At 38.7% G+C, this 12925-nt stretch overlaps 1 protein-coding gene across 1 annotated transcript in view; it reads left to right on the top strand.

Annotated features, from left to right (window-relative positions):
* The window catches only part of ZNF236 (zinc finger protein 236), a 116243-nt gene that overhangs the window by 44964 nt on the left and 58354 nt on the right, over positions 1-12925 (top strand). The window contains 2 exon segments of the mRNA XM_049619288.1: positions 2940-3212; positions 4453-4656. Of these exon segments, the coding sequence (XP_049475245.1) occupies positions 2940-3212; positions 4453-4656 (477 nt within the window).

The following is a 12925-nucleotide window of genomic DNA, read 5'->3' as shown; positions in this document are numbered from 1 at the left end:
CCGAAGCAGGCTCCAGGCTCCGAGCTGTCAGCACAGAGCCCATTGCGGGGCTTGAACCCATGAACCGTGAGATCATGAGCTGAGCCAAAGTCGGACGTCCAACCGAATGAGCCACCCAGGTGCCCCTCATACTTTCATATTTTAAGCTGAATCTCTGACTCAATTTAATTTTTTGTTTTTAGATGGGCACCCCGCTGTCCAAACACCATATATGGACTAAGTCCTGCTTTCTCCACTGAAACACTGTGATACCGTTCTGTTCGTTACCCTCCCAGACCTGTATGGGTCTTTTCCGGACCGTGTTCTGGGCACGAATCTGTCTTTCTGTTCATGTCTGCTACCGGTATGCTTTCGTGTCTATGGGCCTAGTCCTTTCCTGCTACGCTTGACGGTGTGTTTTGAACGATTTTCCCATACTTATTTTTTCATGTGTACTTTAGACTTGTCTGCTAAAGCTCCAAAACTCTAGTTTTTAAAAAAGTCGGTATTTATATGTAAGTGATTTAACCAGTGAGAATTGATGTCTTTATAACTTTTAGTCTTTGTACCGAAGAATAGGGTGTAGATTTCCATTTCTTCAGATCTCTTCTCTGTATTTTTTCATTTTTCAGTGGCATTTTAAAATTTTCTTCTGGATTTTGCTTGTAGATATGATGTTGATTTCCACATATTAAAATGTGTGCCACTTTCTGAGTTTTAAGTTTTTTAAGGCATTTAATCATATCATTTGTAAATCATGATTTTTACCTTTTCCTTTGTAGTTAGTTAATGCTGTATATTTCTGTATCTTACCTAATTTCACTGGCTTGTATCACTAGAACACAATAAATTCATGGCAGTGATAGCGGATTTTTTCTGGACTGTAATAGGATTGTTTTTAGTATTTTCCTATTAAATGAAAACATACTGATATATGTTTGTTCATCTCTTCCTGTTTTCAGACGATTTTTTAGAAATTAGACTAGATATTAAATTGTAGCAATTGCCTTTTCATCTTGAAGACGATTATAATGTATGTTTTTTCTTCTTAAATTTATTAATGTGTTTGAAGAGAAAAGCAGTTGTCCAGCACCAGGGAAAGTTGCCGCGTGGGAACGCACATCTGGTTTTCCAGACCTTTCAGTTTGTCAGAGGGTCGAAAATCTGGATTTAATATTTTAGTAGCAAGCGCGTGGGCCAAACAAAGCCCATGCAGGCCACGTGTGGAGACTGCTGCAAGGCCGCCAGTTTGTAATTTCTGTTCTAGTCCGTTCTGGAAATAATTAGAACCTGGTGACAGTTGAATGTTCTGTCATCTTAGATAGTTAAAGGTACAGTTTTCATTCTTGCCTGGATGAAAACCTGATGGGGAGGGTTCCCAAGTTTATTAGCTCATAGATACTCTAGTTCTGTCGCCTTTTTATACCTTGGCTTTTTTGATTTATCATAAGATCTTTAGGTAATTCCTGCACTTGTATGAATTAATTTTTACCTATTGGTTTTAAACAGCTTTAAGTTTCAGACTTCCTTAATGTAAACGGTGTCACCATAAAATAAATGCTCTCTCCCATTTTTGAAGCCACGTCCCATATTTTCTCTTCTTTTCCCTGTGGTTTGCGTGTGTTCCTGACTTGACCTAGTTTCTGTTGCGTCACTGTTTTTAGAAAAATGTAAGTTTTTTTCTTTTACCTAACCTTATTTCCTATGTTAGTCTTGCAAAGAGCATCATCTTCAGGAAAATACATTTTCGCTCCTTGTAGATTCACTTGTACATAAGGAGAATTCCTTGCATTTACTAATAACAGAAGGACACAAATTATTTTTTGTCTAATAAAGCTATGTCTGTAAAGACACAGTTAAATAAACAGTTAAAATTTCCTGATGAATTTTGTTAACCTGGCCAAAATCTTTCTAATTTTAAGTGGGTTCTTGACCTCACTGTAAATACCTATTTAATTTCAGATAAATAAAGCTAATCAAAATTATAAAAGATAAAAAGTGGTTCTGGTGAATTTTGTTTTTAAAATTTTTATAATTTAGAAATCATTTTACTTATATTTCAGTAAACTCGTGATTTTTCTTTGGATGGAATAGTTTTATTTATTTATTTATTTATTTATTTATGTATTTATGTATTTATATGTTTATTTATTTCTGAGACAGAGACAGAGCATGAGCCGGGGAGGAGCAGAGAGAGAGGGAGACACAGAATCCAAATCAGGCTCTAGGCTCTGAGCTGTCTGCACAGAGCCCGACACGGGGCTCGAACTCACAGGCCTTGAGATCGTGACCTGAGCCGAAGTCAGACGCTCAAACGACTGAGCCACCCAGGCGCCCCTGATGGGAATAGTTTTAAACCTGATTGAAAGTTGAACGATAATATTTAAAGTTACAAAATAGTCTTTTATGTTTGGTCGTGAGCTATTTCTTTGTCATAAGTATTTATGAATGCCTTTTCATAGGGCAAGAATTCATGGTCTCCCAATTACTTGCGTGGGGATTACTTGTTTGTTATTCGTGGTATCAGATGGGCTCAGACAGTGCTTTCTCCCCCTTCGTCTCCTCGTATCCCGAGTTCACTTTGGAGTCGTTTGGTCACATGTGCTTTTATTCACATGTACAGTGGCCTGAGTTTGTACGCTTGCCTTTGGTTTATGTGTATTACCTGTCCAGTTAGCCCTCTTCCCTCCCTCGGGCCATGATTTGTGTTCTCATGTGACTGTGAAGATTTTCTGCAGGATTCACTCATAGTCTTCCGTCATTTCAGTGATTATGGAAATTTCACCTTTTTCCCTAACTGATCGTACATCTTCTGCTGTGGCAAAAAAAGTAGATAGCTCTTTCATAGGTACGCTGTTGTTTCGATCTAACCCCAGACGGTCAAGTGCCTTAACAGTGGGTAGAAAACACAAGGGCCAGACAGGCCGAGCTGGACTGGTTGTGTTTTCTTTCGGCCCCAGGTTCGATCCGCGAGGAGAACGGTGTCCGGTGGCACGTGTGTCCCTACTGCACCAAGGAGTTCCGGAAGCCGAGTGACCTGGTGCGCCACATCCGCATTCACACCCACGAGAAGCCCTTCAAGTGTCCGCAGTGTTTCCGGGCCTTTGCCGTAAAGAGCACCCTGACCGCGCACATCAAGACCCACACGGGCATCAAGGCGTTCAAGTGCCAGTACTGCATGAAGAGCTTCTCCACGTCGGGGAGCCTCAAAGTGCACATCCGCCTGCACACAGGTGCCCGGGGCTCGGGGCCTTCCCCTCCCGTCCCCTCCGATTCACGGGGCCTGCGGGCAACAGCCGAACACCCTTCCCAAGTCTCTGTGATCACCTTGGTAGGCTAGGCTGCAGGTATATGCTGGTCCACAGAGTGACGGGACTAGATGCCCACAGAGCCCGCGGCTGAATGAGGGAAGCACTAAGCACTGGCACTCGGAATGAACACAGGAGGCAAAGGGCCAAGAGAGGGGTGCTTGGGGGCCACCGCATGCGGAGGTGGAGGAGGTGGGCCTTTGTAAGGAGACGCCTGGGTGAGGGGGGGGGGCAGGGAGGCAAAGCCTGATGCCTCTTCACCCTTTCAGATGTTTTGTCGTCAGGATGAAGGCATGAAAACATTCATATTTAGGCTGTAATTTCGTTTAGGATCGTTTTGTTGTGATACATTCACAGATCATAAAATGGACTCTTATTTTGCGGTGAACTCAGAATTCACTTTATTCAGAAATTGTGCAACCCACCCAACTGTCTGTTTTCAACGTTTTTAGCATCCCGGCCCCACCAAAGAAACCCCGTATCCATTAGCAGAAACTTCTCCTGCCCACCTGGGGTTCCGGGGCTGAGCTGATCATGTGGAGGAGTGTTTAAAAAAGCTGACATTTGCTGGTTTTGTTATGTGCCCTTCTTTGGAACCTCCGTTTTCGTTTACCGATAAAATTGTAAATAAAGGAATTTCCTTCAGGAAAGGGAATTGATAGTAGAGAATTGTGAAGAGGACATTATTACTGTCAGCAGCAGCAGCATTATTATTATTTACAATCACTGACAACTACCATTTACTGCTGTTTACTAAATGCTCGGAGCTGCTGAGTGCTCGTTAAACATGAGTGTCTACAATCCTGGCAGCCAGCCTGGAGGCAGACGTTGTTCCACGTTACGGATGATGATTTGAGAGAGAGCAGTCTTACTGCCCTGGAGTATTCCTAGGGACTGAATATTTGAGTATCTGAAGGTTTAAATGTTTTGCAATGCGAGGATAGCAAATCTTTTTTACTTCCAATGATCTTAAGACATACCTTAACATCTATAGTATGCACTGTATGCAGACAGGGGAAAATAGCTGCATGACATCCATGAAATTGTGCGCATGAAGCGACAAACTATTCAAGTCAATATTAAACTACTAGAATTTTATGTTGGCATTAATTGTTGAGACGTATGTTCTTGAAATAATTCTGCCGCGTACTTTTATTTTTATTAGGAGTCAGACCTTTTGCTTGTCCTCACTGTGACAAAAAGTTTCGGACCTCAGGCCACAGGAAGACTCACATTGCTTCTCACTTTAAACACACGGAGCTAAGGAAGATGAGGCACCAGCGTAAACCGGCGAAGGTTCGAGTCGGCAAGACGAACGTTCCGGTCCCTGACATTCCTTTGCAAGAGCCGATTCTCATAACTGACGTAGGTAAGATTCTCTTCCCTCTTGCACCTTGCAGAGAGTATATAAGTGTTTTGTCTACACAGTGGTAGACCGATGGTTACGGGGAGACAGTTTCAGCATGCTGTTCATGAAGTGTTTGTGGAGCACTTTTGCTTTACGGCCCGGTATGTTCCACAGTCAAACTGAAAATCCTAGCTCTGTCTAAGCTACTGCCCAAATTGTGTTCTTGGTTAAGAAAGAAAGGATGTGTCCAGCTGGAGATACTGGCACGTAAGTCCTCACTGAAGACAAATTTCTGCCTCAGTGGAACCGTCAACGTGGACGAGGGTTCTTCATGTGAGATGCGCAATCCGCTTTGTTACTTTCATCTTAAAATCCCTACATGACAGGTCACAAGTTTTATATGGGCTGCTTTCATCTTTGGACTTAAAAGGAAAACTGCTAGCGTTTAAGGCTTTTTTTTCCCAGGCTCAATGTTATTAAGGTTAAACTATGATTTTATTATCTAGAAACACTGCTTATGAGAAAGTGCTAAACAAAATTAAAGAAACTGCATTAAATTCTGGGATAAAACTTATATTTTTATACAGTTTCTGTATTTTATTAGGTCTTAAGCAAGATAATCCAGTCCATGAACAAAATTAACATCAAAGTATAGTTTAATATAAATAAAGGTCATACGGTATAAAGGGAGATATTTTAGATTAATATGAATCACAGTTTGCTAATAAGATGATCAATAATCATGAATTTTTTTTAGTTTATTTTTTTGAGAGAGAGAGAGAGAGAGAGAGAGAGAGAGAGAACATGAGCAGGGGAGGGGCAGAGAGAGAACGCCAAGCAGGCTCTGCACTGTTAGTGTGGAGCCTGATACAGGGCTCGAACTCACGAACTGTGAGATCATGAACTGAGTGGAAACCAAGAGTCAGACACTTAACGAACTGAGCCATCCAGGCACTCCTCAACAATCATGAATCTAAAGAAAAAAAAATCATGAATCTTTATTTAGGAGCATAGCATCACATATATAAACCAAAAACAATTAGAAGAAAGGAGAAATATTCAAATTGTAAAGTATAGTGAAAATTCCTCAATTAGATCAATTTAACTAAACGGTGAAACTGAAGCGGATTTGAAGTACACATATATATAAAAAGGGTTATTTAATAGCTTCATAGAATCTTTTACTCTATAATACTCTTTTAAACATGCACGGAATTGAAGTTGGTCAAATCCTAGGATAAGGAAGAATTTCAAATTTTCAAAAGTAGATACTGTACAGGACACAATCTTTGATTGTAACTCAATGAAAACAGAACAAAGCTAAATGTGTTAGCTGTAGTTCAGATAGCTAACACATTTGAAAAGTTAGATGAAATGGATCTTTGCTAGAATCATGTTCTTCTATCATGATTGACTCTAGAAGAAATGGAAAACCCCCAAACAGACAAAAGATTGAAGGTCGTCATCCTCCCCAGAGTATCATTCTCTGTTGATTTTATGTGTGTGTTGTACTGAGCTTCCTGGAAACTGTAATTCTTAGGGTATTAATTGTTCAAACCCTAGAAACTGACAAAGCTCCCATGGAGGTTAGAATGGCTTGATGTTCTTGTCCACTTTTGGTAGCTCACAAAGCAAAACAACACACTAGTTTAATGTGTATCCAATCTTCACCATAATCTTTAGGTTCTCAATGGTTTGTGTCATTCCTGAAATGAGGAAAGTCTCTGAGAGTCAGGACAGATTCAACATTTGTTTAGTGGCCCTAGAATTTTCCTTCATGCTTTCAGAGTTACCCTCAAATTACCAGTTTTTTTTTCAGGTTGCCATTAATAAAATTAAACATCTGTGGGTTTCTTGACTTTAACTTTCTAAACCCGTAGTTAAACTACAGTCCTGATACTCCAGACTTTTTCCCAGGTTAAAATGGGTACATTTTACTTGTTGGTTTCACAGATAGCTGGGAAACCAAACTTAGATCAAATTAGTGGAAGCAGAATTCTCCTTTGGTCCAGGCTGAGTGAGACACATGAGGGAAATGATTCATATAGAGAGGGCTTCCCATTATAGAAGGTAAAATATTGTAAACAATTATTTACAATGCTTAACGTCATTGTCATTTATATTTGTGTCTGTCTCTTCTTTCAGACTCTGAGCTCCTCAGGGGCTCTGTAGAAAAGATGTGACTTTAATAACCTTCCGGGGACAGATTTTGATAAAAATGTGACAGAGAGGGTTTTAGCACAGATTAGTTACAGTTACTTGACTTCATTGAGAGATGAGCTGTTCTAGTTTAGCCAAGTTACTTAAAACACAATATGTCACTTAGGCTAAGACTGTCACTTCAGAAAGTTAGAATGCATTAAAACTACCATAGCAAGTAATTTAGTCTGCATATTAAGGAAGCACAGTTGGTGGTGTGGTATTATACGGTCAAAAACTTTGAGAGCTGTATAGGAACTTGAAAATAGTCATTCAAAACTTCTCTACATTCTTCATTTGTACAGATATAAAAACTAAGCTCTAGAAAGAGTTATGTTGCTTTTACATTATACAACTAGTTTGTACTCATGGTAGAACTAGAATTCTGGATCTTCTGGCTTGTAGACCAGGGTTGTGGTCAGTAAAGTTCCCTTCCTCTGCACATCCATTACCATTGCACTCCCAGGCACAAAAGTATGGGAGAGCACACCATGATTTTCAAGGAGTCATTGTATCTTGGTATCAAGCACCAGTAATTTTTACTGAACTTGAATGTTGTGAACTTTATGGTGTGTCAGGGATTGTATTTCACTAGACATGCCCTCTTGTACTCTAAATGTTTTTTCTTCGAATTCAAAGACTGAATTTGAAATACAATAATGTGTAGACTAAGGAGGTATCGGAGTCATAAGGCAAGCATGATATTCAGAGGGAGCTCATTATTACCATCATAAAAAGCTGAGAGAGATCATTACCACCAGACCTTCTTATAAGAAACGCCAAAGGGATTTCTTTGAGTGGAGGCAAAAGAACAGTAATTAGCATCATAAAAACATAAAAAGATAGCATGAATCTCACTGGTAATGGTAAATATGTAGTCATAGTTAGATTCTGCATTACAACAATAGTGGTGCACACTTTACTTAAAACTCTGGTTTAAAAGTTAAAAAAAAAAAACGTCGTAAAAATAACCATAACTATAGGCATTTGCTGTTACATAGTATAGAAAAAACATAAATTTTATCAGCAGTAACCTAAAATGTGAGGGGGAAGAGAAGTAAAAGTGTAAAATTTATGGATTCTATTGAAGTTATTATCTGTTTAAAATAGTATAAGTTTAAGATAGTCTGTGTAAGCCTCATAGTAACCACAAGGGAAAATCCTACAGTAATCCCACAAAAGAAGATGGTAAAGAAATTAAAACATACTGAGGTATCAAAACATAAAAAGCAGGATAAGAAAACAAGGAACATAGGATTCAGAAAACAATTAACCAAATGGCATTAGTAAGTCCTTACCTATCAATGATTACTTTAAATGTAAATGGATTAAATCCTCTAATCCAAGGACACAGAATGGCTAAAGGGAGAACAAAACAAGATTCAGTGATATGCTGCCCAGGAGAAGCTCAGGTGAGCTGTGAAGATAACACAAAGAGAGTGAAGGGGGTAGAAAAAGACATTTCAAAGATAGTAACTGAAAAAAGCAGGAGTAGCTCCACTTGTATCAGACAAAATGGACTTTAAGGTAGAAATGGTAAAGAAAAAAAAAAAAGACAAAGGAGGTCATTATATAATGATAAAGGGGTCAGTACATCAAGAAGATATAACAATTGTAAATATTTATATGCCCAACATGGGAACACCCAAGTATATAAAAGCAGAAACAGCTAAAAGAAATAAACAGTAATACAGTAATAGTTGAGGACTTCAGTACTCCACTCTCAACAATGAACAAATCATTCAGATGGAGAATCAATAAAGAAACAGCACATTTGAACAATACTACACACCAAATGGACCTAACAGGAAAATACAGAACATTCTAACCAACAACAGCAGAATACCCATTCTTCTCAAGCACACATCAGACATTTTCTAGGGTAGACCATACGTTAGGCCACAAAAAAAAGCCTTAGCAAATTCAAGAAGATTGAAATCATACCAGGTATCTTCTGTGATCACAGTGGTGTGAATCTAGAAATCAGTGAGGGAAACTGGAAAATTCACAGACACATGGAAATACTCTCCTGAACAACCAGTGGATCAAAGAAAAAACTAAGGAGGAAATAAAAAGAGTCTCTTAAGGCAAGTGAATATGGAAACACAATGTACCAGAATTAATAGGATGCAGCAAAAGCAGCTCTTCGAGGGAAATTCATAGAAGTAAACACCAAATAAACAACACCTTAAGGAACCTACACCTTAAGGAACTAGAAAAAGAACAACAAACTGAGCCCAAAGTTAGCAGAAGGGAAAAAGTAGTAAAGATTAGAGCAGAAGTAAATAGAGAACATAAAACAATAGAACATATTAATGAAACTAAGAGTTGGTTCTTTGAAAAGATAAACAAAATTGAGAAAACCTTTGCTAGACTAACAAAGGTAGAATGAGAGCATCCAAATCAACAAAATTATAAATGGAAAGGAAAACATTACAACTGATACCACAGAAATACAAAGGATCCGAAGAGGCTACCATGAACAATTAAATGCCAACCAACTGGACAATCTAGAAGAAATAGAGTAATTCTTAGAAATATACAGCTTACCAAGACTGAATCAGGAAGAAATAGGAAGTCTGAATAGACCAATGACTAGTAAGGACGTTGAGTTAATAATCAGAAGTCTCTCAATATAAAAAGCCCAGGACCAGATGGTTTCACTGGTGAATTTTACCGAACATTTAAAAAAGAATTAATACCAACCCTTCTCAAACTGTTCCAAAAAATCAAAGAGGAAGGACATTCCCCAAACTCATTTTACAAGGCCAACATTATCCTTAAACCAAAAGCAGAAAAGGACACTACTAGAAAAGAAAACTAGCCAATATCCCTAATTAATATAAATGTAAAAATTCTCAATACAATACTGCTAAACCAAATTCAGTGGCACATTAAAAGAATTATTTACCACGATTAAGTGGGATTTATCACAGTGATGCAAGGATGGTTCAACATATGCAAATTAATCAGTGTGATATGTTACATTAATAGAATAAAAGGAAATAGTCATATGATTCCAGTAGACACAGAAAAAGCATCTGACAAAATTCAGCATCCATTCATGATAAAGAATTTTAACAAAATGGGAGTAGAAGGAACATAACTCAATGTAATAAAGGCTACAAGACTACAGCTAATATACTAAATGGTAAAAGGTTGAAGTCTTTTTCTCTAAGATCAAAACAAGACAAGGGTGCCCATTCTCACTGCTCTTATTCAACAGAGTACTGGAAGTCCTAGTTAGATCAATAGCATCAAAAACAGTAAAATACTTAGGAATAAATTTAACCAAGGAGGTAAAAAGGTCTCTACTCTGAAAACTACAAGACACTGATGAAAGAAGTTGAAGAAGACACAAATAAATAGAAAAGTGTTCTATGGATCAGAAGAATTAATATTGTTAAAGTGCCAATACTACCAAAACCATCTATGGATTCAGTGCAATCCTGTCAAGATTCTAATGGTGTTTTTTTACGGAAGTAGAAGAATTGGTAAGGAACCACAAAGGACCTGATTAGCCATGGAAATCATGAGAAAGACGAACAAAGCAGAAGACATCACACTTCCTGATTTCAAGTTATACTGTAAAGCTGTAGTCATGGTTATAGTGTGGCACTGGCATAAAAACCAGTAGACCAATAGAATAAAATTGAGGGCCCAGACACAAATCCAAGTGTATGTGGTTAACTGATACTTGACAAGGGAGCCAAGAACACTCAATGGAGAAAAGATGCTCTCTTCAGTAAATGTGCTGGGATAACTGAATATTCACATGGAAAAGAATGAAACTAGACCTTTATCTTATATCACTTACAGAAATTAACTGAAAATGGGTTAAATACATAAATGTAATGCTTGAAACCATAAAAGTTCTAGAATAAAACCTAGGAACAAAGCTCCTTGATGTGGGTCTTGGTAATGATGTTTTGGATATGATGCCTCAAGCACAAGCAGCAAAAGAAAAAGTAAGTGGGACCACATCAAACTAAAAAGTTTCTGTACAGCAAAGGAAACCATCAGTAAAGTGAAAAGATAGTCTATAGAATGCAAAAAAAAAAAAAGTTTGCAATCAGTGTGTCTGATAAAATGTTAATATCCAAAATAAATAGAGAACTCCTCACTGAATGGCAAAATGATAAATAAATAAATCTAAAAAAAATTTAAAAAGTGGGTAACAGACCTGAATAGACTTTTCTCCAGAGAAGATAGTCAAAAGGCTGACAGTTACGTGAAAAGATGCTCAACATCACTAGTCATTAGGATATGCAAATTAAAACCACAGTGAACTATGCCTGTGGGACAACAAATGCTGGTATGGATGTGGAGAAAGGGCAGACTTTGTGCACTGTTGGTGGGGCTGTTAATAGGTACAACTGCTATGGAAAACAGTAAGGAGGATCCTCAGAAAATTAAGAATAGAACTACCATATGATCCGGCAAATTCTAATTCTGCGTCCATCTCCAAAGGAAATGAAAATACTAACTCAAAAAGATAACCACACCCCCATGTCCACAGCAGAAGTATTTTCAGTAGCCAAGAGATGAGAACAACCTAAGTGTCCATTGATGGACAGACGGGTAAAAACATTATGGAATATTATTCAGACATAAACGACGGGGAAATCCTACCATTTGTGGCAACGTGCACAGACCTTGAAGGCATTTTTTTGCTAAGTGAGACAAGTCTGAGAAAGACAAATACCATATGATCTTACTTATGTGTGGAATCCAAAAGGAAGAAAAAACAAAAACAGATGCATAGAACAAGAGGTCAAACTAGTGTTTATCAGAAGAGGGGAGTGGGGGACAGGGAGCGTTGGAGGAAGGGGGTCAAAAGGCACACACTTCCAGCTGTGAGATAAATACACAACAGCGATGAGAAGGCCGCCGTGGTGACTACAGCTAGCGCTGCCGTGTGATGTGCAGGACAGTTGTGAAGAGTAGGTCCTCAGAGCTCTCATCACAGGTAGAACTGTTTTCTTCTTTCCTTTCTTTTCCTTTTGTTGTATCTTTATGAGAGGATGGGTGTTAGCCGAGCCCACCGCAGTGACCACGTCACAATAGGTGTCAGACCATCCTGCCGTCTGCCTTCCTCTGTGGCGATGTGTGCCTTTCACTTCTCAGCTTCTCAATGAAGCTAGGGGGGGAAGAAAAAAGGAAAAGCGATTCTGGTCTATAGTTGCTTCTCAGTTTTCAACTCAGAGATACGTCTATTTTTTTAGAAGTCACTGTTTTTCCCCATATGTGACGACGTGTATGTGTGTGTATAAGAGTAATGTCCCCATTTTTTCATTTTGTGTAGCACAGATGTTTGAAATACCTTTTCTTTGAAAGGGAGCCGGGCTTTGGTTATCTTTTATTTAATTTATTTTTTTATTAAGTTTATTTTGAGAGAGCGAGCCCAAGTGGGGAAGGGCAAAGAGAGGGAGAGAGAGAATCCCAAGCAGACTCTGCACCGTCCGTGCAGTGTCCGATGCTGGGGCTCGATCCCGTGAATCGTGAGATCACGCCCTGAGCCAAAATCACGACTCGGACGCTTAACCGACTGAGCCACCCAGGCACCCCATGGTTATCTTTTATTTTAAACCTCAGGGGTGTAATGATTGATCTTCCAAGTTTATCTTCATGTTTTAATTATATTGATATTAGAGCATTTATCTTGCTTTTTTTTTATTTTTTAAAAAAAAATTTTTTTTTTTAATGTTTATTTATTTTTGAGACAGAGAGAGACAGAGCATGAACGGGGGAGGGTCACAGAGAGAAGGAGACACAGAATCTGAAACAGGCTCCAGGCTCTGAGCTGTCAGCACAGAGCCCGACGCGGGGCTCGAACCCACGAACCGTGAGATCATGACCTGAGCCGAAGTCGGACGCTTAACCGACTGAGCCACCCAGGCGCCCCTATCTTGCTTTTTAAAACACATTCGTCTCATCTCATATATCAAGTTCATTTTATATGGTGTGCATTATCTATAATAATGTTATGTTTGTCATCATGTTGCAGTATTTGCATTCTCTTACTGTTTATAACGTGTGAAAGCTCTTCTAAGGCTTAAATGTATTTCCTGAAATACTGTAGCAAGATAAA

Source organism: Panthera uncia (assembly GCF_023721935.1).
Source record: "Panthera uncia isolate 11264 chromosome D3 unlocalized genomic scaffold, Puncia_PCG_1.0 HiC_scaffold_8, whole genome shotgun sequence".
NCBI classification, from domain to species: Eukaryota; Metazoa; Chordata; class Mammalia; order Carnivora; family Felidae; genus Panthera; species Panthera uncia.
Note: the sequence above shows the minus strand (reverse complement) of the source record. Positions and strands in the feature narration are given on the sequence as shown.